This window comes from Manacus vitellinus, unplaced genomic scaffold (genome assembly GCF_001715985.3).
Source record: "Manacus vitellinus isolate BGI_N305 unplaced genomic scaffold, ASM171598v3 ctg7180002432675_pilon, whole genome shotgun sequence".
NCBI lineage: Eukaryota > Metazoa > Chordata > Aves > Passeriformes > Pipridae > Manacus > Manacus vitellinus.
Genome location: NW_021938432.1, coordinates 10,683 through 35,953, shown reverse-complemented (window position 1 = coordinate 35,953; position 25,271 = coordinate 10,683). Strand labels below are relative to the sequence as shown.

The window sequence follows — 25,271 nt, the reverse complement described above, 5'->3', positions numbered from 1 at the left end:
GAAAACGCTGCAACACATCACCCAGGAGGAGTGTGGATGAGGCCAAGGCTTTGTGTGTGCAGGAAGAGCCAGGGAGGACGCAGAGATGTCAGTGCAGGAAGGTGCCAGCCAGGTGGGGCAGCCGGGGGGATGACGACAGCCTGCAGGGAAAGGGGCAGGGCATGGACACCGTAGGACAGCCTGGGCTGGAGAGGAGACAGGGAGGGGGAGAAGCTGAAAGGCCCTGACAGAGCCACCTTCTGCAGGCCTTTGGCCATGGCTGCTGTCTGTGCCCCTGAGGCCAGGAGGAGGGGAGTGCCCCTTGCAGCCCTGGGGCCTCATGGCCTCCTTGTCCCTGCTCAGCAGCCTGGCAGGTGCCACCCCATGGTCCTGCCCTTGGCATTGCACATCCCACATCCCAGTGCCCCAGGAAGAGCCCTGAGGAATGAGGCAGGGACAGGATCTGCCTTCCCAGGGGCTGGGGGTCAGGGCTTGGCCCTTTGGATTAAGGAAACAAGTCAAGGTTTCTTCAGCATCAGAGCCACCTTTCCCTTGCTTGTCCATCCTTGTCATCACTGTCTGCAGTTTTCTGCTCTAACTGGAACCTGGGGACATGTTCTCAGTTGTGTCCCTCAGTGAGACTCATTAGCACTACAAGAAACTTCAGTGTTTCAATCTCACTTTGACTTCTTGAAAAGTTGTTTGAACTTCCTCTCAGGGACTGAGTCTCATGTAAACAACATCAAAGTCCCCTGAGGGTCATGAAATGCCTGGGGCTGTTGCTGTGCTGCTGAGCTGGGCCGGGCTCCTGGCACACAGGGAGCTCCTGGCAAGCAAGAAGAGCTTCAAAGAGACAGCTCTGCTGCTGAGCAGCTCCTCTGCACAGCCCAGCAGGGCTGAGGGCACTGCCAGGGCAGCTCAGGGACACCAGCAGGGCACAGACAGAGCTTCAAGGGGCTCAGCACTGGCAGGAGGGCTGAGAGCTCCCTGCAGGAGGAATCTTGGCAGGGCTGCACATGGTGAGTCTGTGGCTGCAGGGCAGTGCAGGGGCAGCTCCTGGAGGCATCTCCTAAAGCTGGCCCAGCCCCAGCTGATGGGATGGGTGAGCAGGGGCTGTTTTGGGGCACTTTGGAAGAGCTGTGAAGCCGGGGGTGCAGCCAGGGGTGCCCAGGGCTGTGGGGCAGAGCAGGGTCCTGCAGCCCAGGGCGCTGTGCTGGGCAGGGACTCTGCTGCCTGCCAGGGGCAGCTCTCAGCCGGCCTGGGGAGCTGCTGCCAGGGCTGGGGCAGAAGGGCTGTGGGCAAGGAGCAAACCTGGCAGCTGAGGGAGGATCTTTTCCATATCTTGGTCTTGCAGGGTCAGACCTGCTCACAGCTCCACACCACTACACCTTATTGATTGGAGAATCTTTTGCAAAGATCAGAGAAGACAGGGGCTACAGGAAAGGAATTAGTCCTGAGGTGTGTTTCCTGCTTAGGCATTGTAGCACAGACATTGTTCTCTCAGTTCAGGAGGCTGCACTGAAATTCCAACTCTTTTACTCTCAGAGATGAATATTTCAGGCAGTCTCAAAAATGAGCACAGGACCCTGGGCAGTGCTGAGCCTTCCCTTGGGGGTGGGCACTCTCCTGTGCCAGCTCTTGGCTTCCCTGCAGGAGGGCTCCTGTCCTGCTCTGTCCAGCACAGCTGCACTTCTGGGCTGGAACAGGGGTCACTTCACAGAGCTGACCTTGGAAACAACATTGTCCTGCTCTCATCACTGCATTGTGGATGTAGTTTTCAATATTTGTTTGTGTGAAATCAAAGTGAATGCAGTACAAGGTAAAGAGCATGGCAGATGGGAAACAGGCTAAAGGACTCTGCAGCTCTCCTGGCTCTGCTTTTAACCACAGAGATTTGAGCCCTTTTGTCTCTTGTCTTTTCTAAAGATTCTTCAAATTTTTAGCAATAAAAATGGGAATTTTTACTCCTAAAAAGAACACCCTGAAGATTTAATGGTGGAACATATCTAACAGAAAAATTATTCTAAAGAGAATAGAAACCTCTGTTCTGCAGACCATACTCTTGTGAGTAGGGGGGTCAGAAATGGAACTTTTCTATTAAAGGTGGGTTACATCTGACATCTCTTGTGATCATCAGAGCTGTCACAAACCAGCTCCATGTCGCCACTGCAGCAGAGCAGAGCTGAGCCCTTGGCAGCACATGGGCAGAATTCTTGCTGTTCACACCACTCTGAACCAGCTAAAGGGAAATACAAATGGTTTGGGGGGATTACTATGAAAGATGGAGTATCTTTGCTGAGAGGGGTATCTCCTAGTTGTTCTGTGTCTTTTCCTTTTCTGAATAGACCCTGTACTGAGGAACAGCAAATGTCCAACAGCAGCTCCCTCACCCAGTTCCTCCTCCTGGCATTCTCAGACAGGCGGGAGCTGCAGCTCCTGCACTTCTGGCTCTTCCTGGCCATCTCCCTGGCTGCCCTCCTGGCCAACGGCCTCATCCTCAGCGCCGTAGCCTGTGACCACCACCTGCACACCCCCATGGGCTTCTTCCTGCTCAACCTCTCCCTCACAGACCTGGGCTGCATCTGCACCACTGTCCCCAAAGCCATGCACAATTCCCTCCGGAACACCACAACCATCTCCTACACGGGATGTGCTGCACAGGTCTTTTCTCTTTTATTCTTCCTTGGAGCAGAGTTTTCCCTCCTCACCATCATGTGCTACGACCGCTACGTTGCCATCTGCAAACCCCTGCACTACGGGACCCTCCTGGGCAGCAGAGCTTGTGCCCACATGGCAGCAGCTGCCTGGGCCACTGGCTTTCTCAATGCTCTGCTGCACACAGCCAATACATTTTCGCTGCCCCTGTGCCAGGGCAATGCCCTGGGCCAGTTCTTCTGTGAACTCCCACACATCCTCAAGCTCTCCTGCTCACACTCAGGCTACCTCAGGGAAATTGGGCTCATTGTGGTTATTGCCAATTTATCATTTGGTTGTTTCATTTTCATTGTTTTCTCCTATGTGCAGATCTTCAGGGCTGTGCTGAGGATCCCCTGTGAGCAGGGACGGCACAAAGCCTTTTCCACCTACCTCCCTCACCTGGCTGTGGTCTCTGTTGTTATCAGCACTGCAGCATTTGCCTACCTGAAGCCCCCCTCCATCTCCTCCTCATCCTTGGATCTGGCACTATCAGTTCTGTACTCGGTGGTGCCTCCAACACTGAACCCCTTCATCTACAGCCTCAGGAATCAGGAGCTCAAGGATGCCCTGAGAAAAATGATGGCTGGATGCTTTTCAAGAGTAATAAAGTGCCAGATTTCTGGTGTGTAGCATTCAGAATGAGATTCCTTAATGGCCCAGCCTTCCTGCTCAGGTTTTTCATGGAGGTCATCAGATTGTTCTTGCAATAACTTTCTGTGCAATTAAATATTATTATGCATCTGCCTTCTAATTTAGTGTCTACCCACTGAATTTGACCCAAAGATGTAAAAATGATGAATTGTGCTCTCTGACTATTTAAATTAAATAAAGGACCCTGCAGTGCCTTCTTTGTCCGAGACCCTTCTTCTCAGATGTTCCTAAAGGACAGCACACTGCAGGACAGGGTGTCTTTGCAAACGGGAAGGGGACAATAATCCCAGCCCAGCAGCACTGTCAGGGAGCAACAGTGCTTGGTCTTTGCAGAGCTGCTCTCTTGCCACTTCCACACTGTCCTCCTGAGTCCTTTCTCAGTGTGAGGCCTGAGTGCTCTCTGAGCACAGTCCTGTGGGCTGGAAGCCCTTGGAGCACAGGCAGGGACAGGCCCTGGGAACTTGTGAAGCAGAGTTGGGCTCCCTTCCAGCATCTCCAGGATGCTGTGGCATCTTCTGAGGGCAGTGCATGTACTGGGTCACTTCTTTTGTGACCTTGCTCCAGGGCTGGAACTCTCCTGCAGTGTCACCATGACACTCCTGCTCTCTGCTTTCCAGGTTTCATTTTCAGATCCAGTCTTCCCCTCCTGTTCACAGGGACATCCTGGGAGTGCTTCAGAGCTACCATCCTGGGGCAGCTCCTGCCCAGCTTGGGCAGGCACAAGGTCTCTCCAGCTGCTCCTCTCACCTCCCCAGTGCCACTGTTTTCTGCAGCCTCCTCATCCTTGCCCAGCACAGCCCTCCTGGCACAGTTGGACACAGCCCTTGTTCTACCCCCTCCTCAGGCACCTGCCCAACCCCCTCAGCTCCAGCCTGATGGCCAGAAACCTTCAGGGCAGGGAGGCACTGGGGAAAATTCTCAGGACACGCATGGACTGCAGGGAGAGACCATTGGAGTGGTCGCTCTGTAGGGAGAAATCACTGCTGCATCCCTTCTGAATCACCCTCAGGACCTGGACAAGCCTGGATTTTCTCTGTTTCCACAAGGGCCTGAAGTGTCAAAATGGCCCCTTGACTCCACAGGGTTCCCCAGTGTCCCAAGGTCCATTTGGCTCCAAAAAGGCCCTGTAGTGTCGCAGTGGCCCCTTGATTTTATGAGGTTCCACTGTGTCCCGGGTTTCCTTTGTTTCCATGAGGCACCGCAGTGACACAATGGCTCCCTGGCTCCATGAGATTTCAAAAGGTTTCAGGGTTCCTTTAGTTCCATGAGGCCCCAAATATTAAATGGTCCTTTGGTTCCACAAGATTTCACAGTGTCCCTGTGTTTCTTGGTTTCCATGAGACCCTGCAGTGCCACAATGGCCCCTTGATTCCATGAGGTTGCACAGTGGCATCACAGAGCTGAGCCCACCTAGATGAAAGTCTGGGGGAGATTAGGAGGAACTGGGACAAAAAGAATTGGATATTTGGGGAAGGAAAGAGAGGCTTGGCATATAGAGAGGAGAGATTTTGATGAGGTAAAAACAGGTTCAGGGAATGCTGAGGATGCTAAAATACTGACTGTGCAAATATTCCTGATAGACCATTATGCACTTTGTAACCTCAAGCCCCAAGGCTACCCAAAAGTGCTGTCCTTCTCACTGAGAGGAATCCACTGCTCTAATCCCAACCTCAACTTGACCTCAAAGGCAAAGCCCAAACCCAGAACTCCAGACTCTTATTTGTCCTCTAATGCCCACCCCAATCCCAAACCTGTATTACCAGTATGAAAAGCCAAGCTTTAATCCTGAGCTAGACCAAAAATCTCTTCACCTAATCATGAACCAGACACTGCCAGCAGAACAACAAACCTCCCAAAGTTCTGCCTAATCCCCACCCTGAGCTCTAAACCCCAAGCCCTGACCATTCAGCACCCCCACAGCCCTTGGGAGCAGGGCAAGGACCTGCAGGGCCCAGAGCAGGCCCAGGGGGTTGGCAGAGGAATGGGAGGTGACCTGGATCTGCTCAGCTCTGCAGTGACCCCCAGGAGAAGGGCCTGGGCTCTGGCAGGGATGTCCTGTGGCACAGGGGCTCAGGATCCAAGTTCAGAAGGCCAAGTGCCCATGGCAACAGCCAGAGCTGGTGCAGAGCCATCAGGGAGGGTCTAGAAATGCTGCTGGGAGGGGGTGGGAAAGCAGGAGGGGTGTGTGCAGCCTGCAAGGCCAGAGCAGCAGCAGGGCCAGGGCAGGACAGCCTGCAGGAGAGATGGCCAAGGGCTCTGGCAGGGCTGCAAGGCCCAAAGGCACCCAGGCCTTTGTCCCCTTGCCTCTGGCAGCTGCCTCTGCCACTCAGGCCACCACAAGACACTTTCCTGGCAGGTTCTGCACTTGGTTTCTGCCTCGCCCCTCCCTCAGGAGCCTGGCAGGGGTTGCCCAGTTTTGGGCCTTTGTTGTTCCTCCCCCTCCCATCCCAGTGCCCCCCAAACAGCCCTGAGCCAGCCGGGAGGGACAGGATCTGCTGGGCCAGGGCCTGGGGCTCAGGCCTTGGCCTTTGTGCTCCACAAAACCAAGGCAGGCTTTGCTCAGCATTGCAGGGGCCTGCCCAGAGCCTTTGTCTGCCTGCACTCCTGGCCTCCAAGGAGCTGCTCCAAGGAGTCCCTGGGGAGGCTTTGGCAGTGCCTGCCCTCAGTGGGGCCCAGCAATGCTTCAAGGCACTTGCAGTTTGGCTTCTGACTTCTTCAGCAGCTGCTTCAATCTTCTCTCAGTACCTCAGGATCATGGGCTGGGCTGCAAACACCCCGTGGGGCTCATTAAAATGCAGAAATCCCTCAGGATCTCTTTGTCTTCCTTTAATTGTCTTCAAGGCAATTTCAAAACAAGTCTTCATGGTTTCTATTTTTTTTTTAATTCAATGATGGGTAATTTTGTAGTTCAGAGGAGAGGTGATAGAAGTGTTCTCCAAGTGATCTTGATGCTGAATGTCTCCTCAGGAGATCCAGACTGACTCTGTATGATCATTCTTGCTCCTCACCCCCCAACCTCACCAGTTCTGACATGATCCATTTTGGACTGACAGCTGATGCAACTCCAAACACACTGTGGGACCCATTAAAACATAGAAAAACAAATTAATTTTCTTTCTTTAATTCTCTTCAAGTCTTCAAGACATCAACAACTAATTAGAATTGTTTTGTAGTTTAGTTAAGGAGGAATATTTTAAAGTGAAAGTCACAAAAAATACATATTTTTTGATGAAAGGGAATGATTTACACAGAGCCTTGGGATGCAAGAGGGTCAGGACGCAAAGGTTTTGGATCCAAAAATAAGGGGGCAAAAGACATTAGTAGCACCTAATCATTGACCAATTGAACAGTTTTCAGGTGATTCAATAGCATTTGCTACAATTTTAACAGTGACTGAATTATAGATTCACAAGAACAACATTCACACCACAGTCAATTCACACCCACACCCAGGCAGAGATGTGTGGACACATCAAGAGCTGGGGGTGGAAAGGTCCCTCTCCCAAATTCTCCTTGTTGTCAGGGAAACACTCCCCCAAATGCCTTTGTATTTGCCAACAGACAAGGGTCACAGCTGGAGGAGTGTTTGTTGAGGGGGATCAGAATTGTCCTGGGCATCAGGGAGGGTCTTTGGAGTGTTGCAAACTGGAGGGTTCCCGAGCTGGGAGAGGCTGCCAGAGGTGTCCCACTGAGAGGGAGGTGCTGGGGAGCTGCCAGGGCCTCCCTCAGCCCCGCTGGTTGTGGGCTCCCAAGGGGACTGGCTTTAGTTATCTGCTGAATTTCCATCCTGGTGTCAGGAATGACTGGAGTTTCCAAACTATTTGGGAATTGTGTCCAAACTGTTCCATTTGGGTCATGGTTCAGGCAGGGAATGTTCCAAGGCTTTCATGGGATGTCTGATTATCCTGTGTTCCCCAGCTCTTCCACTCTGGATTGTTCCCACCTGTATTATACAGGACCACCCGGTCCAGTCCAGAGACACTTCCCCACACCCTGGTCCTGTCCAGGGACACTTCCCCACACCCTGGTACAGTCCAGGGGTTCTTCATTGCTCAGCTGGTTTGGTCAAGGCTTGTCAGGAGCTCCTGAGATCATGACCAGGCCTGAGGAGCATGGGGGGAGGATGCACCACCACAGAGGCTTCTAAGAAAGATGGGGGCAGACTTTTTGTAGAGCCTGGACATGGCTGCGATTGGACAAATAGTTTTAAACTAAAAAAAGGCAGATTTGAAGTCGATATAACCAAGAATTTTTTACAGTGAGAGCGGTGAAACACTGGCACGGGTTGCCCAGAGAGGTGATGCCTCATCCCTGGAAACATTCAAGGGCAGGTTGGGCAGGGCTCTGAGCAACCTGATCTAGTTGTGGATGTTCCTGCTTATTGCAGAGGGTTGGACTTCTGACACTGCAGGGCCTCCTGTAATCAAGGGGCCAGTGGGACACTGGGGAGCCTCCTGGAGCCAAGGGAACCCTGGGATATTTTGGAACATCGTGGAATCAAGGAGCCACTGTGACATTGCAGAGCCTTGAGGAACCAAAGGATCCAAGAGACACTGCGGAACCTCGAGGAATCAAGGGTCCATTGTGATACTGCAGGGAACTAAAGGAATCCTGGGACACAGTGGAAACTCATGAAATCATCATTGTGACACTCCAGAGCCTCATGGAACCAAAGGAACCCTGAGAGTTTTTGGGACCTCATGGAATCAAGGGGCCATTTCTGGCAGGATGCTCTGCTCTGATAATACCTAAACAATGGTCAGAGAATGCAAACAATGCAAGCTCTCTGTGCTGAGTTACTGCTGGTGTCAAGGTGCTGTTTTTATTGTTGAATTATGCTAAACCCAAAATGCTTCCTGAAACTTCAAACACACATCTTGCTTTCTGAAGCAGGATTTGACAGAGAAGCTGCTCCCTGGTCTGCAAACATGTCCAGCAGTCAAACCTTTTATAACTATAAAAACCCTGTCCAACTTTCATGTAACAGATTCTTCCCCAGACTTCCTTGAAGTGTGTGGAGCTTCTGCCATGAAGCAGGGACAGCTCTTCATGGTCACTGCCCAGGGGTAAAGTGAAAGAGAGAGAACTACCCCCTGTTGTTGTGGGGTGAGTTACCTCAATGTCTGCTTCAGGATTGTTTCTTTTTGCTGCCTTTGATCCAATTGCTTTAATAGAATGATTTTGATAGACTGCACTGTTGTTTCTTACACAATACTGCTAGGAGTTTTTGGCTTTTGTATTGTGCAGTAAATAATTCTGTTTCAGGTACATCATCTGATCACTTGTCTGATCAATTTTCTGTTCATTTGTCATAATAAATAACTCATTTTATAGAAATATTTCTGATTTGCCATCACTAAAACCTGCAGGACAAAGTGATTGAATCACACCTCTATAATTTCTTTCAGTTTAAACCAAATTCTGAGTCTGAGATTGGATCCAGCCAGAGTCAGGTTCCTCTCTGAGAAGGAATTTGGAAAGCAAGGGGGTCCTTTCTGCCCCTCGTAGCTCAACGAGACGGCTTCTGCCATCAACTTTGTCTAAGCCTTCCCCCCCCAGCCCCAAGCTGTGACACAGGGGCATGTCTTGTCCATGCAGGGCAAACATGGACTCCTGAGCTGGTCATTTGCTGTCCCTCCTTGGAGGGAAGAACAAGCCCAATGGCCTGGGGTGAGAGGCCAGTGCTGGGAGCGGCGCTGGCTGTGCCAGGGCACTGCTGGGTGCCCCCACCCTGAGCACTCCCCCCTTGTGCTGGTCACTGCTGTTTTCCTCTGCAGGGCGTTGTGTTGGGCACATCCTGGAGAGCAAAGTGGAAAGCAGATGGAAGCTTTGAGGCCCTGGCCTGAGGAGATGCCCCTGCAGGATGGCAGTGCTGCTGCAGAGGTCAGCTCTGTGCCAGCAGTGCCCGTGGCTGTCCCTGCCTGCAGTCCCTGGACAGTCCTGCAGCAGGACTGGCACCGACTGCCAGAGCACTGAGGCCTCCAACAACACAGGGCTCTGCAGGGCAGTGTGGAAGGGAAGGGAGAGGAGGCCATGGAGGAGAAGGGCTGCTGCTCCCTGGCAGTGCTGCTCTGCTGGGACTCTTTTCTGGCCCAGCTCTGCACAGAGGCCCTGACCCTGCAGCCGCAGAGAAGTCAGAGAGGAAAGATGTCAGGCAAACAAGTCAAGGCAGAGTTCTTTATTTGGTTGAAGCACACAGTGAGTACAATTGCCACTTTGTACAGCCTCTGGGCCAGGCTACTAGAAAGGCAAACACAGAATTGAAAATGGTGTTTATATATAAATATATATATACAAATATATATATAATCTTTATATCTATAATTATAGATATAAAGATTTTTTGGTGTGAACAAATTCACACAAAAATAACACCCCTACCAAGAGTAAAAAATAGAGAAGATATGGTGGGCCTTTAATGACGTCCATAACAGGACTGGCCTTTAATGAGGTACATAACATGCAGAAGAAGGAAAGTTTGTTGCTTCTGAAAAACACCCAGTTATCAGTTTCCTCAGGGCATCCTTGAGCTCCTGGTTCCTCAGGCTGTAGATGAAGGGGTTCAGTGTTGGAGGAACCACTGAGTACAGAACTGACAGGGTCAGATCCAGGGACGGGGAGGAGATGGAGGGGGGCTTCAGGTAGGCAAAGAATAAGGTGCTGATAAACAGGGAGAGCACGACCAGGTGAGGGAGGCACGTGGAAAAGGCTTTGTGCCGTCCCTGCTGAGAGGGGATCCTCAGCACAGCCCTGAAGATCTGCACATAGGAGAAAACAATGAAAACAAAACCACCAAATATTAAAGAGGAACTAACCACAGTGAGCCCAATTTCCCTGAGGTAGCCTGAGTGTGAGCAGGAGAGCTTGAGGATGTGTGGGATTTCACAGAAGAACTGGCCCAGGGCATTGCCCTGGCACAGGGGCAGGGAAAATGTACTGGCTGGGTGCAGCAGAGCATTGAGAAAGCCAGTGGCCCAGGCAGCTGCTGCCATGTGGGCACAAGCTCTGCTGCCCAGGAGGGTCCCGTAGTGCAGGGGTTTGCAGATGGCAACGTAGCGGTCGTAGCACATGATGGTGAGGAGGGAAAACTCTGTTCCAATGAAGAAGAACAGCAGAAAGACCTGTGCAGCACATCCTGTGTAGGAGATGGTTGTGGTGTTACGGAGGGAATTGTGCATGGCTTTGGGGACAGTGGTGCAGATGCAGCCCAGGTCTGTGAGGGAGAGGTTGAGCAGGAAGAAGCCCATGGGGGTGTGCAGGTGGTGGTCCCAGGCTACGGCGCTGAGGATGAGGCCGTTGGCCAGGAGGGCAGCCAGGGAGATGGCCAGGAAGAGCCAGAAGTGCAGGAGCTGCAGCTCCCTCCTGTCTGCGACTGCCAGGAGGAGGAACTGGGGCATGGAGCTGCTGTTGGACATTTGCTGCCTCTGGTTATTGTTTTCTGTTGAGGAGAATAAAGACAGAACTGAATTAGGCCAGACTCAGTCAGCAAAACATCTTGCATGTCTCATAGCAATTCAACATTCAGGGCCTCTTTTCAGGAAGATCTCTCTGCATCCCTCTCCCTGAGCTCTGGGTTTTGCTGGCTGAAGGGGGCACTGAGAGCAGGGACCCTGGAATGGGCTCCTGAGGAATCCTTCTTGCTCCTGAGGAATCCTTTCTAATGTGCTCCAAGTGAAATCTTGTGAGTCCTGAGAGGCAAAGGGATGGTCTCTTGGTGCAGAGACGAGAGCTGGCCATCTTTCCTGTTCACAGCTGCCCCTGGCTGGCAGCTTAGAGCTAAAGGGGGACCACCCTTCGGAATTCCCTTAAAAAAAGTAACAAGGCACTTGTAGGAGCAGAGGAATCCTGGTTCAGAGAGCACATTGACAAAATGCTTGCCTTTCCTCAGGATGCCTGATTAGGATCTCATCTTTCTCCTCCCAGACTGCCACACACAGGGATCATTGCAGCTCCCAAGTGCAGCTGCCCAGAGCATTTCCATGGATTTAGCACTGAGGAGTTTTCTCCATGGGGATCCTGTGCAGCACAGAGATCCTATGGCAGAGCTGTGCCCTTCTAGAGGGCACCTGCAGCCCTGCAGGACACCCAGGCAAACAGCTGAAGACCCTGAAGGTGCCTGGAGGGCACTTGGGCACTTGGCTCCCACAGACACATCCCCACAGCAGCACCCAAAGGGGTTGTGTCTGGACAGGAATCTGTGCACCCCTCAAACCCCACACACTGGCTCAGAAAACCCACTGGTGAGAACAAGGAGAGCCCAGGCAACAGGGGATGGCAGTGAAATGCCACAGTGCTGCTGCCAAGGGAGGAGGGACACAGAGAGACAGCTGGAAATCAGGGTCCTGTCCTTGCCTGGGCTCTGGCTGCTGCAGGGCAATGCACAGCCCAGCCCCCGTGGGCCTGAGGGCACAGGCTCTGCTTAGGCTGGGAAAGGAGCCCAGGCAGGAGCTGCTCAGGGAAGGGGTCTGTGCCACAGGGACAGCAGGGAGGGGCCCCCATCCCCCTGCCCAGCCCTTGTGGCAGCAGCTGCCTCTCCCTGCCTGCCTGTCTCTGGGTGAGGAGCTGTTCCTGCCAGCAGCCCCTGCCTGTGCCCAGCTCAGCTCCCTGCCAGTGCTGCCAGAGCCATCCCCAGCCCAGTGCCCAGGGGCAGCTCTGCCTGGGCAGGGGCTGCAGAGCAGATCCCAGACAGCCTGTGGTGGCTGGGAAGGGGGAGGGGTTCTGGGGGGATGTGCTTCCTGAGAAGGGCCCCTGGAAATGGAGGAGGTGGAGCTGAAGCTGTGAGGAGCCCTGAGCCTGCAGCTGAAGGGCCCTGCCCATCCCTGCCCTGCCCTGAGGGGTCACTCCTTCCACCCACCCCTTCTCCCTGCAGGGCTGTGCCAGCTCCTTGGCCGGGCTGAGAGCTGACCCTGGCAGGCAGCAGAGTCCCTGCCCCAGCACACAGAGCCCTGGGGGCAGGACCCTGCTCTGCCCCACAGCCCTGGGCACCCCTGGCTGCACCCCCACCTTCCCACCCCACAGCCAGCCCTGGCACAGGGAACCTTCTGGCCCTGGGCCTCTGAGGGGGCAGCAGCAAGTCCTGCTCTGCAGCAGCTTCTCCTGCTGCACCCCAGCAAATCCAGCAGAGCCATCCTGACAGCTCCTGCCACTGCTGCCATTTGGCAGCTGGCAGAGGCACTTGCAGGAACTCACCTGCACTGCTCTGCAGCCACAGCCTGAGCGTGGCAAAGGGCTGGCAAGGTTCCTGCCCTGAGCAGCTCTGCCCTGTCCTCCCACCCCAGGATCCCTTGAACCTCCTGCTCCCTTCTCCTCTCTGCCCTTGCTGCCTGCAGCTCCTGCCCTGCTCTGCCATATGGCCACTTCCCCTGCACTGCAGCAACTGGGAGAGTCCTGCTGAAAGATCCTAGAAGCTGTGGGATGTGCCAGCTTTAGGAGATGCCTCCAGGAAGGCAAATTGAACTTTCCTACAGCCAGAGAATTCTTCTTTCAAATCCTGGGAAGGTTTTACCTGTAGTGAGAGCTCAGTCACCTCCCAGCCCAGGCTGCCTCTCATCTCTCTGCCTTCTCTCCTGTGCCCTGGGTGCTGCAGGCAGTGCCCTCAGCCCTGCTGGGCTGTGCAGAGGAGCTACTCACCAGCAGAGCTGTCTCTTTGAAGCTCTTCTTGCTTGCCAGGAGCTCCCTGTGTGCCAGGAGCCCGACCCAGCTCAGAAGCACAGCAACAGCTCCAGGCATTTCATGACCCTCAGGGGACTTTGATGTTGTTTACATGAGACAGTCCCTGAGAGTAAGTTCAAACAACTTCTCAAGAAGTCAAAGTGAGATTGAAACACTAAAGTTTCCTTTAGTGCTAATGAGTCTCACTGAGGGACACAACTGAGAACATGTCCCCAGGTTCCAGTTAGAGCAGAAAACTGCAGACAGTGATGACAAGGATGGACAAGCAAGGGAAAGGTGGCTCTGATGCTGAACAAACCTTGACTTGTTTCCTTAATCCAAAGGGCCAAGCCCTGACCCCCAGCCCCTGGGAAGGCAGATGCTGTCCCTGCCTCATTCCTCAGGGCTCTTCCTGGGGCACTGGGATGTGGGATGTGCAGTGCCAAGGGCAGGACCATGGGGTGGCACCTGCCAGGCTGCTGAGCAGGGACAAGGAGGCCATGAGGCCCCAGGGCTGCAAGGGGCACTCCCCTCCTCCTGGCATCAGGGGCACAGACAGCAGCCCTGGCCAAAGGCCTGCAGAAGGTGGCTGTGTCAGGGCCTTTCAGCTTCTCCCCATCCCTGTCTCCTCTCCAGCCCAGGCTGTCCTACGGTGTCCATGCCCTGCCCCTTTCCCTGCAGGCTGTCGTCATCCCCCGGCTGCCCCACCTGGCTGGCACCTTCCTGCACTGACATCTCTGCGTCCTCCCTGGCTCTTCCTGCACACACAAAGCCTTGGGCTCATCCAGACTTCTTCTTTGTGACATATTGCACCACAACACTGACCTCAGAGGGAAATTTGTGACTTCTTGTCACCAGTCTAGGCCACCCCAGGTGCCCTTGGTGGCACTAGTTCTTTCTTAGGCTGTTTTCTGACAGGAAGAAAAGCTCCACCAGCTCGGACACCCCCCTTCCAGACCTCTCAGGCTACTCCTCTACTGTCCTCAATCTTCACACCCCTGACCCTGAGTCCTCAGCCTCTATATACGGGTCATGTGCTTGAGGCCCTAAATTCCTTCCTGGAAGATCTCTGGGACCTCTCCAAGTTTTGGGAGATGACAATAGAGTGCTCTTATCCCAAGAAAATGCAGAGGGACACTTTTTTCCAAGGACTGTCTTGGCAGAATGAGGCACAATATCTTTAAACTTTCTGGCACAAGGGAGCTCTGAGCTCTGGGTACGGAGGGAGGTCCAAGTGCCAACCACTGGAGTGGGAGCTACAAATCATCCGGGCTTGTGTTCTTTGGAGGGCCAGACACTGGTGAGAGTGGGGTGTGTGTGTTTGTGCACATGGAAGGACTTGAAGGGCACAATGAACTGTCTCAAAACACTGTCAAAGCAGGAAAATCCCATAAGGCACCACAAGACCTAAGCACTGGTGGCAAACAGGAAGGCATTTAATTCCAAGGCCTAAAGGGAGGTGAAGCTTTGCAAGTAGCCCCCAGGACAGAATTGCACTGTGCAGAGTGTGGGAAAGAGCAGACAGCCCCAACAGGAAGCCAGGGCTGGTAAGGCAGGTCTGGGGAACCCATCCAGACAGACTGGAAGCACACCAGGCAAAACTCCCACCATGGCAAGCTGTGGGAAAGGAAGCAAGTCCTTGCAGACGTGCCAGCCCAAGCTGTGGGAACAGCATCTACCCCCCTGAATACCCGGGGCTTGGGCTGTATAAAAGTGATAGCCCAGAAGCACAACTTGGGGACCCTCCACCGAGCAGAGCAGGGTGAAGAAGGACTGGTGGGAGCCTCAGGGATCTCCATGGTGTGATACATTTACTTCATCTCTGTCTCTCTCTCACTGGCTTCCCACCACCCCTTTCTTCTCTCTCTATTTCTTTCTCTTTCTCTACCTCCTATTTACTGTTAAATCAAACCTGGACTGCTGACTTTGGCACATGGTCTCCTTTGCAGCTGAATTTGGGCAGAGGTGTCTTTTAATAATGGGAACCTGAGAGTATCCATGAGGTTTTACAGTGTGGGAATGGCCACCAGATTCCATGAGGTTCCACAGAGTCTCAGGGTCCATTTGGCTTCATAAGGTTCTGCAGTGTGATAATGGACCCTTGATTCCATGAGTTTGCAAAATGTCTCAGGACTCCTTTGGTTCTCGGAGGCCCCACATATCACAGTGACCCCTTGGTTCCATGAGATTCCACAGTGTCCCAGGAATCCTTTGGTTCCATGAGCCCTGCATGTCACAAAGGCCTCTTGATTCCATGAGGTTCCACAGTGCCCACATGGGCCCTTGATTTCTTTAGGTCCACAATGTCCCGGGGTCCCTTTGTCTCCATGAGGCTCTGCAGTGTCACAGTGGCCCCTTGGTTCCATGAGGTTCTGAAAAGTCTCAGGGTTCCTTTGGTTCCATGAGGCCCTGCAGTGTCACAGTGGCCTAGTAATTCCATGTGGTTCCACATTGTCCCAGGGTTCCTTTGGTTCCATGAGTCCCTGAGGTTCCTCAGTGTCACAATGGCCCCTTGATTCTATGAGGTCCCAAAATGTCTCAGGGCTCCCTTAGTTCCAAGAGGGCCTTCATGGCACAATGAATCCTTGGTTCCATGAGGTTCCACAGTGTCCCAGGGTTCCTTTGGCTCCAGAAGGCCCTACAGTGTCACAATGGCCCCTTTACTCCAGGAGGTTCCACAGTGTCCTTGCTGGAACACACAGGGCTGTAATGTTGTCACCCCTGCAGAGCTGCCTCCAGCTCTGGGCTGCAGCACAGGAAGGACATGGACCTGTTGGAACGAGTCCAGAGGAGACCATCAAAGGGATCAGAGGGATGGAGCAGCTCTGCTGTGAGGAAAGGCTGAGAGAATTGGCATTGTTCAGGTTGGAGAAGAGAAGGTTTTGGGGTGACCTAATTATGGTCTTGCAGTGCCTGAAGGGAGCCAACAAGAAAGATGGAGAGAGACTATTTACAAGGTCCTGGAGTGAAAGGACAAGGGGAATGGCTTCACACTGAGAGAGGGAAGGGTTAGATGGGATATTAGGAAGAATTTCTGGACTGTGATGGTAGTGAGATCCTGGCACAGGTTGCTCAGAGAAGTTCTGGCTGCCCCATCCCTGGAAGTGTTCACGGCCAGGTTGGATGGGGCTGTGAGCTCTGAGTCTAGTGGAAGGTGTCCCTGCCCATGGCAGGGGTTGGACTGAGATGCTCTTTAAGGTCCCTTCCCACCCAAACCATTCCATGATTCTGTGACTGGTGGGGGATGTGGTGGTCGAGCCGACGGCACAGAGACCCCAAAATGATGGAGTTTTCCATTCTGGGTGGAGGAAGGAGGGGGCAGCAGAACTGACACCCTGGACTGCTGGTGGTCAGACTTTGTCCTGTTTGGGAGACTGACTGATCTGGGTGTGAGTGTGGATGTGCTGGAGGGCAGGAAGGCTCTGCAGAGGGATCTGGACAGACTGGATCAATAAGGCCAAGTGTCAGGGCCTGCACTTGGGTCCCAACAACCCCCTGGAACGCTCCAGTCTGGGGGCAGAGGGGCTGGAGAGCTGCTCAGCAGGAAGGGACTTGGAGGTGCTGCTTGACAGCGGCTGGATATGAGGCAGAGTGTGCCCAGGGGGGCAAGAAGACCAAGGGCATCGTGGCCTCTGTGGAGAAGAGTGTGGCCAGCAGGAGCAGAGAACTGATTGCCCCTCTGTGCTGGGCACTGGGGAGGCCCTGATGCCAATTTATGCCCCAAAACAAGGCGCGGAGAAACTGCTCAGAGACAGAATTTCAGTCTATAAGCAGGAGGTATTTATTTCACAGCCGGGGAGCAGCCAGGTCGCCCTGGACAAACTGCTCCAACTCGAGAAACACACAATCCAACTTTTATACACCTTTTACTAAGCAATTACATCATATATTATGAATATTCATTACATTGCAACATCTGCTTTTAATATTCATAACAGGTGGAGTCGAGGCGGAGTTAGAGGTGTGGTCCTTAATTTGGGGAGAACTTCGGTGGGAGTTCCGGTCTTTCTTCATCATGAACCTCATGTCCTTTTCATCATCATCCTCCTAAACTTTTGAACCTTTCCTAATTTGGGTAGCTTCCTTATGAATTTGGCAGAGAGTTTTGGTATTTGGCACTAATACCTAATTTCTTGGCTCGTCCCCCTCTTTATCTCTTTGGTTTCCTCTCCATATGCCTTTTTTTTTGTGTGCTAGCATTTTCTGTTCATGTTTATGTTCTTCTGTGTCAGGGTGTCCTGTACCTCAGTGAATTTATTGTCTCCGCTTTCCTAATACTGAATTCTATGTGCTTTGCTAAAGCTTGCATCTATATTTTGTGCTTAACTCTTTATATTGCTTAAATTCGCTTTTCAGGTGTTAACTGGCTTCATTTCCCCCCTTTTCTCAGAACTTACGAATTCCTTCGTCAAGTTCTAATCCTAAAGGGCGCTGATATGCTTTTATCATTGCCCAAATCATTTGGGTTCTCTTGACCATGGACCTCAACTTACACCACAGGTATATGTTAATGAGGGTTAACAAGAACATGCCTATAGCTATAATCAATATGGGGTGTATTAGGTAGTGAAAGACTTGTGTTGCTGTTGGGGAGTATCCTGTGAAAATGTCCCACCAATGATGCTGGCCTACTTGCGCAACTTTTGTCAGGATATTTTTTATACCTTTAGAATTATGCTCTACTTGCCACAACATGCGTTGGGTCGTTTGGTTCACCTTCTGAACTAACTTTTCTACTTCAGGATGCACAAGCATCTCTTTGAGAAGCTTAACATCCATGCCTATCTGTAGCTTGGGTATCTCATGATATAAAGTATACTCAGCTTCAACTAACTGCTGTGTAGTTATGGGAGCAGTGTAGTTAAAGTCACAACCCATGACTTTTGTGAAGTTGCATATGCAAAAGTTAGTATCGTTAGTCACTTCATGACAATTATCTATAGTAACATCATTACAGGCGGTTCTAATGCAAGCGCATCCATTCCCTATATAGAATACTTGTGATGGCGCTCTATTGTGTGGAAGCATTTCAAAAGTGCATACACTGTCTTCGGCATCTAAGCATAGATCCTCAGCTTCTACAATGGCATTTTCGCAGATATAACCTAATTGCCCTTTAGGAATACATGCTTCTGTACTAATTGATTGCCACTTGTTCTTAGTACTATCATAATTTGCCCAAACGTTATGGTCCACAGGTTTGACAATGACATTCTGATGCATAGCTCCTAATGTTAAAACAGGAAATATAACCCTTTCTTCCGCGGCACTAATAGTAAGGACATAGGTTTCAATGTGTTCCTCTTGTGGATCATAAGTGAAATTAACTAGTTGCCACCAAGCCTGGTGGTCTCTTTCAAACTGTGTGGTGGAACTACCTCTTAATATACTCTCCCTTATTTCCTGAGGCAGTATATCTGACATTCCTTCTCTTAATATTCCCGCTGCTACTGATTGTACCCATTGCTGTGTCTGAACACACTGGATAGCAAGTGCAATTTCTTTGCTAATCTCTCCAGGATAGTCAGCAAGTTTAACAAAATCTTCAGCGGTGTGGTTGGCTACTAAGGTCATCAATTTGACCACTAATGACTGTGTCTCTGCTAAGGTTAGCATAGACGAGCTTAAAGGTACTTTAAGCTTTCCCAAATTCGAAGTGACGGTACTTAATTTGTTCACTAATACTTCTTGGTCTATAGTGTTCAATATGCCGAACCCTGTACCAACCCATCCGCTTATATCTCTTTGTGTTCGTTTGCGGTGTGATCTAGTTGCTAACCAGGCATTCCAGCCTTTGAGGCTGTGCTGTATAAATGGTCGGCAATCTCCCTGTAAGTGTGTAATGTCTGTCTGAATGTTCATCTGTATTTTCTTCAGAGAATATGTAGGATCTAATAACAACTTTAGTTCGTTCGATTGTCTTATTACTTGAGGTCCTATAAAGGTTAAATTATGTATCTTCCTGCATTCTAGAGGCGGAGTGGTTTCACGAGACGGGCTCACAATCGAGTCTGTTGCTAATCTAATGGCCCGCTTAAAGGCTCTACCGGTTACAATGCCTTGTTCACCAATGGGTTCAAGAATCTTGGCTTCTCTGCTACATGAAAACGACATCGATTGATCTAGTTTGAATATAATTTCACACTGTGCTCTACCCCCTTCAGTACTATCCCATTGACATGAGACTGGTCCCTTCTGTTCAATCCAGACGATGGGCTTCCCATCTTCTACTTGGCTATGAGTAATTAAATTCTGTCTAGGGGCTTCTTGCCAGAATTCAATTGTCAATGTTAGTTTATCTGTTTTTCCCACTAAAGCCTCGACTTCTCGGCATCCTACTTGAATTTGGTCTTCTTTTTGTGCTATGAAATGGGTTCCGCTATCCCATTCATCTATCGTATAGGGTTGATTGTTATGTAGTACATAATTCTCAAAGTCTGGGTTTTCCTCGGAGCGTGGTAGTGTGCGTGCACTAGACCACGGCCCTTCTGGAGTAGGGTTTTGGGATAAAACAATACTTATCAAAAGTCCAATGATCAACGTTGAAAGAGCCGGATTCATGATGCCAGGTCTTCCCGCTTATCTTCCGGAGCTTTCTTGACTCGAGAGTAGTGAATCCATGTAGGTCGTTCTTTGATCCTAACCGCGGTGAAGGTGGTCAGCAGCACTTGGAAAGGTCCCTCCCACTTTTCTTGTAGGGGTTTTCCTAGAAGATTCTTAACATACACCCAATCACCAGGGTTAAATGGATGCAATTTGCAGTCAGGTTGCTTGGGTTGGTGTTCTACTACTACTGCAGCATTTTTATCAAAATGTTTTCCTACAGCGATTACATAATCATATATATATTGATTGCCTATTTGGTCTACAGCATCACTATTTACAGTCTGCATAGCATAAGGTCTACCGTACAGAATTTCAAATGGGCTCAACTTCTCCTTTGATCGAGGTTTGACCCTCAATCTAATCAGAGCAATAGGCAGAGCTTGATACCATTGTAAGTTGGTTTCTTGACATATTTTAGCAATTTGTTGTTTGATAAGATGATTCATCTTTTCTACTTGCCCACTAGCTTGTGGCCTGTAGGGCGTATGTAATTGCCATTTAATCTGCAATGCTTTGCTTATTGCTCTCACAACTTTTGCACAGAAATGCGAACCTCTGTCTGAGGATATACTCCTTGGTATCCCAAACCGCGGTATAATTTCGTTTAACAAAACTTTAGTTACTTCTCTCTCTTTGTTTGTTCTACAGGGAAACGCTTCAGGCCACCCAGAAAATGTATCAGTTAGTACCAATAAGTACCTATACCCCCCTTTTCTTGGGAGTTCAGAGAAATCAATTTGCCATATTTCACCTGGGAATTTACCTCGATTTATTGTTCCTTGATGTACCTTGGTCCCTGTATTTGGATTATTCTTCAGGCATCGTTCGCATTGGGTTGTAACTTGTTTTACAGTAGTGAATAATTTTGGCCCTGCTATTCTAGTTTGCAAATACTGATAAAGCGGGTCTAAGCTCCAATGCGTTTTCTCATGTTCTGTTTTTACAAATTGCCACATTAATTTCTCTGGTATTATTAATTGTCCTGTTTCTAATTGACCCCATCCATTGTCTAATAATTTGCCTTTGTTCTTTTGAATCCACCTATGATCTGAGTCCTGATAATTTGTTTGGAAGTTGGTATCTAGCTCTTCTGGTATTAGAGCTGTTATAACCACTTCCTTGGTTCTTGCAGCAGCTAATTTAGCTTCTGCGTCAGCTTTCCTATTTCCTATCTCTGGAACAGTGTTACCTTTTAGGTGTCCTTTGCAATGCATTATGGCCACTTGTGCTGGGAGTTGGACTGCTTCTAACAATCGTAGAATTTCTTCTGCGTGTTTGACTGTTTTCCCTTGGGCGGTTAGCAGTCCCCTTTCTTTCCAAATTGCTCCATGAGCGTGTACGACAGAGAAGGCATACTTAGAGTCTGTCCAGATGTTAATTCGTATGCCTTCTGCCAATTCCAGAGCTCGGGTAAGAGCTATTAATTCCGCCTTTTGGGCTGAGGTCCCTGCAGGTAAAGGATTTGATTCGATTACCTCTTCTGTTGTGGTTACTGCATAGCCTGCCATTCTTACTCCTTGCTTCACGAAGCTGCTGCCGTCCGAGAACCAGTTGTCTGCATCTTCAAATGGCTCTTCTTTGAGATCCGGGCGGCTGGAGTAAACTGCTTCGATGGTTTCCAGGCAGTCATGTTCAATTGGCTCTGCTGACATTCTTCCTTCTAAAAATGAGGCTGGATTCACAACATTAGTTACTTGAATGGTTATGTCATCTGATTCAGCTAGGATTGCTTGGTACTTTAGGAATCTGGAAGGCGACAACCAATGGCCACCTTTCTGTTCTAGTACAGCAGACACAGTGTGGGACACCAACACAGTCATTTTCTGGCCCATTGTGAGCTTTCTGGCCTCTTCTATGTTTATGATTACTGCGGCCACCGCTTTCAGACAGCTGGGCCATCCTTTGCTTACTTCATCCAGCTGTTTGGAGAAATAAGCTACAGCTCTTTTATGTGGTCCCAATTGCTGTGCCAGGACTCCTAAAGCCATCCCTTGTCGTTCATGAGAGAACAGCCAAAATGGTTTCGTTACATCTGGGAGGCCCAAAGCTGGGGCCCTCATGAGTTCTTGTTTCAGTCTCTTAAAGGCTCCTTCTGCTTCGGGAGTCCAAACCAGGATGTTTTTTGCTTCTTTTAGTAAATCGTACAATGGTTTGGCGAGTACCCCATATTGATAGATCCATAAACGGCACCAACCTGTCATTCCCAGAAAGGCTCGTAGATCTCTCACCATCTCTGGTTTGGGCATCTGGCAAATGGCTTCTTTCCTTGCTGTTCCTAGGGATCGTTGTCCTCTGGAGATCTCATATCCCAGGTATACTACTTTTTCTTGCACCAGTTGCGCTTTCTGTTGAGAGACTCGATATCCACTTAATCCCAAGAAATTCAACAAAGAAATAGTCCATTTAACACACTCTTCTTCTGATTCAGTTGCTATTAATAGATCATCTACGTATTGCAGAAGAGTGCCATCCCCTTGTGGCCTTTCCCATTGTTCCAATTCTTTGGCCAATTGATTCCCAAAGATTGTTGGACTGTTTTTGTAGCCTTGAGGTAACACTGTCCAGGTTAATTGGGTCTTTCTCCCTTTACTCACAAATTCCCATTCAAAGGCAAAAATCTTTTGGCTTTCTGGGGCTAAGGGAAGGCAAAAGAATGCATCTTTTAGATCTAACACTGTGAACCGAATTAAATTGTCCTTTAGCTTGGTCAGGAGGGTATAAGGGTTTGCCACCACTGGGTGTAGAGTTTTTGTTATTGCATTTACAGCTCTCAAATCTTGGACCAATCTATAGGTTCCACCAGGTTTCTTAATTGGTAAGATTGATGTATTATAATCTGATTCACATTCCACTAATAGTCCTAATTCCAGGAATTTCCCAATTATGGGTTCGACCCCTTTCCTGTCTTCTAATCTCAGGGGATACTGCTTCCTCACTACTGGTCTTGCTCCAGGTATAAGTTTGATAACAATAGGTGTTGCCTGTCTTGATTTCCCAGGTACATCAGTAGCCCATACCAACGGGTATGCCTCGCTCATAATCTGCTCAATACTCCGGCTTTCAGGTTTCGGCTCTATGTAACTGATTGTCAAGCTTAGGGCTGTAATCAGTTGTTCTTCATTTACCTGGAATTCCAGTTTGTCTTTGTTGAATTTTATTACAGCTCCTAAATTTTCCAATAAATCTCTACCTAGTAGAGGTTTTGGAGAATTTGGTAAGTACAAAAACTGATGGATCCCCATTTGTTTTCCAATTTTGTATTTAATAGGTTTTAGGAAATAAGCTTTTTCTGGTTGGCCTGTTGCTCCTACAACTTGTACAAATTCATCGCTCTTGGGTACCAATTCTTGATTTAAAACTGAAAATGTTGCCCCTGTGTCTATCAGAAAATCTAATTCTTTTTCACCTTCCCCTAGCTCCATTTTAACCAGTGGGTCTGCTAGGGAACGACTCACCGGTCCCCTTCGGTCACTGCTCTGATGTGCAACAGCAGTGTTTGCAAGCCTCTCTCCCAACTGGGGGCAGTCTCGTTTCCAATGGCCTATCTGAAAGCAATTGGAACATTGGTCTGGTCCTACCCTGATGGGTTGAGGTCTAAATCCTCCCCTCCCTCTCGTAGGGTAACCTCGACCCCTCCCCCTTACATTTGTGTCTGGGTATTTTGTATTTTGGGCTGCCACTGCTACTGCTACGATCCGAGCAACTCTTTTATCTTCTCTCTTTTTCTCTTCCTTTTCTCTATTGTTGTATACTTCCCAGGCTTCGTTCATCAATGTTTCTAGGTCTTTATTTGCTGGATGCTTAAGTTTCTGTAATTTCTTTCTAATGTCTGAAGTGCACTGCCCCATTACTAACCCTAGCAGTTGTTGTCTCCCTTCTTCTGATGCTGGGTCTAAGGGTGTATATTGTCTCATGGCGGTTCTAAGTCTGTCTAGAAACTCGGAGGGAGTTTCATCTTTTCCCTGCCTAACATCATACAAGGCTGCCCAGTTAATGGCTTTAGGTATTGCTTTTCGCAGACCTAAGGCTATTAGCTTCCTATATTGCACCAGCAGCTTATAATGATTGGGGTTATTTGGATCCCACTCTGGATTTTTACTTGGGAATACAACTTCCAATTCTTCGGGCAACAAGGTGGCATTATCTCTTCCTGTTTTCAATACTAGCTCTTTTTCCGTTTCTGTTAATTCTGACAGCATTACTTCTATATCACTCCAGTCAATGTCTAGGTTCTTTGCAATTAACTCAAACCTCTTAGCTACCCCCTCCGGGTTCTTCCTAAAATTCCGGGCTTCTTCTCTCCAACTATTCAAATCACTTGCTGTGAATGGTACCCTTACCCGCCCCTGGTCTCCTGCAATGGGCGTTATCTGTCGAAGGGGAGCTATTGTATAACTTCCTTCGATTCTTTCTTTTGCTTCCTTTCGGGCTACAGACCTAGTGTAGTGTGGGTGGCTAGTTCCTTCTCCAGGGTCGTCTGCTTCTTGGGCCCCAGTGTCTATTCTATTCTTTCTCTTTTCTTTTCTTTTCCCTCGTTTCGGTTCTTCGTCCTCACTTCCTGTTCCTGCCCAGTCATCTTCTCCCAACCTTCTGGCATGGTTCACACAGTCTAGCCGCCTCTCTTTCTGGGTTTGGAGGAGATGCTGTCGGCGCTCAGCTTGTCCGGGGCTGCTCTCTTCGTCTTCCTCTGCCCCTCTGGTATCTCTCTTATCATCTATTTGAATCACTATGTTTAACCTTTGTGTGTTGTCTTCCTTTTCTCCTTGAATTATAATGCCACTGCATCCTACTTTAGGGGAATCGCTCTCCTTTTCTAAGGCTAAGACTAAGGGGTCTTGTGGTGCTACATTTACTCCGCACTCTCTTTGCCACTCAGGTTTGTTCCTTAGTGTAAAAAAAACATGTCACAATATATCACTTCATCCCACTTCCCTAGTCGACGAAGGAACAACATAAGCTGTAAAATTGTATTATAATTTTTTGTCCCTTCAGGTGGCCATTTCTCGTCATCATCTAGTTTGTACAAAGGCCACCATTGAGTGCAGTATTTTAGGAGTGTTTTCTTGCTTATGTTTCCTCCTGGGGCTCCCCCTAGATCCCTCCAATGCTTTAGGATACACCCCAGGGGGGGTTTTCATATTTATATCTTTACTTTGCTGGCTTCCCATTATTATCGTAGGGCCTGGTGATGTTCCCAAACAGGTATCCAATTCAGAAACTCTTCTAATACTAGAGGATCGTATCCCAACTTCCCACTCTCTTTTCTTATTTTTCTTATGAATTCCTTTACGTGATATTCTATTACGTCAAGTAATTCTTGTCTCTGAATCCGTGCTTCTATGTCCAATTGGGCTAGGCTTCCACTAACGTATTCACACTGTGTAGCTTTCGGTATGTCAGTAAATTCTACTTTAAATCGCAATACTTTCCTTATCCTATTCCACCGTCTTAGAGTATTTCTGATTCTGTCCCAACACTTCATGTACGCAATCTCCAACCGCTTCGTCCGTTTCTGGCCTGGCTCCTCGCGGAGAACAGGAACCGCAGAGCAGGACTCCTCACTCGCCCCGCAGCAGAGCCGCGTCTCAATCACACTCGCACACACACTTATACACTTGATATAGGAGAACTTTCCTACCTTCTGGTTTCTATCTGAGCATTCTGCGTTACCAGGTAAGGTCGCGAGA

At 49.7% G+C, this 25,271-nt stretch overlaps 3 protein-coding genes across 3 annotated transcripts; 1 reads left to right on the top strand and 2 right to left on the bottom strand.

Annotated features, from left to right (window-relative positions):
• The first annotated feature begins 2,346 nt into the window (after positions 1 to 2,346).
• Positions 2,347 to 3,306, top strand: LOC108643164 (olfactory receptor 14J1-like). The gene has a single exon (XM_025896624.2). The coding sequence runs from the start codon at positions 2,347 to 2,349 to the stop codon at positions 3,304 to 3,306; it is 960 nt and encodes a 319-aa protein (XP_025752409.2).
• Positions 3,307 to 9,770: 6,464 nt separating this feature from the next.
• Positions 9,771 to 10,742, bottom strand: LOC108644047 (olfactory receptor 14J1-like). Its single transcript, XM_018088334.3, has one exon. It carries the CDS (start codon positions 10,740 to 10,742, stop codon positions 9,771 to 9,773), a length of 972 nt encoding a protein of 323 aa, XP_017943823.3.
• Positions 10,743 to 19,535: 8,793 nt separating this feature from the next.
• Positions 19,536 to 24,752, bottom strand: LOC108642933 (transposon Tf2-12 polyprotein). Its single transcript, XM_029958240.1, has 3 exons — positions 24,737 to 24,752; positions 21,779 to 24,403; positions 19,536 to 21,256 (listed from the first exon to the last, which is right to left on the bottom strand). Exons 1-3 carry the CDS (start codon positions 24,750 to 24,752, stop codon positions 19,536 to 19,538), a joined length of 4,362 nt encoding a protein of 1,453 aa, XP_029814100.1.
• Between the last annotated feature and the right edge of the window lie 519 nt (positions 24,753 to 25,271).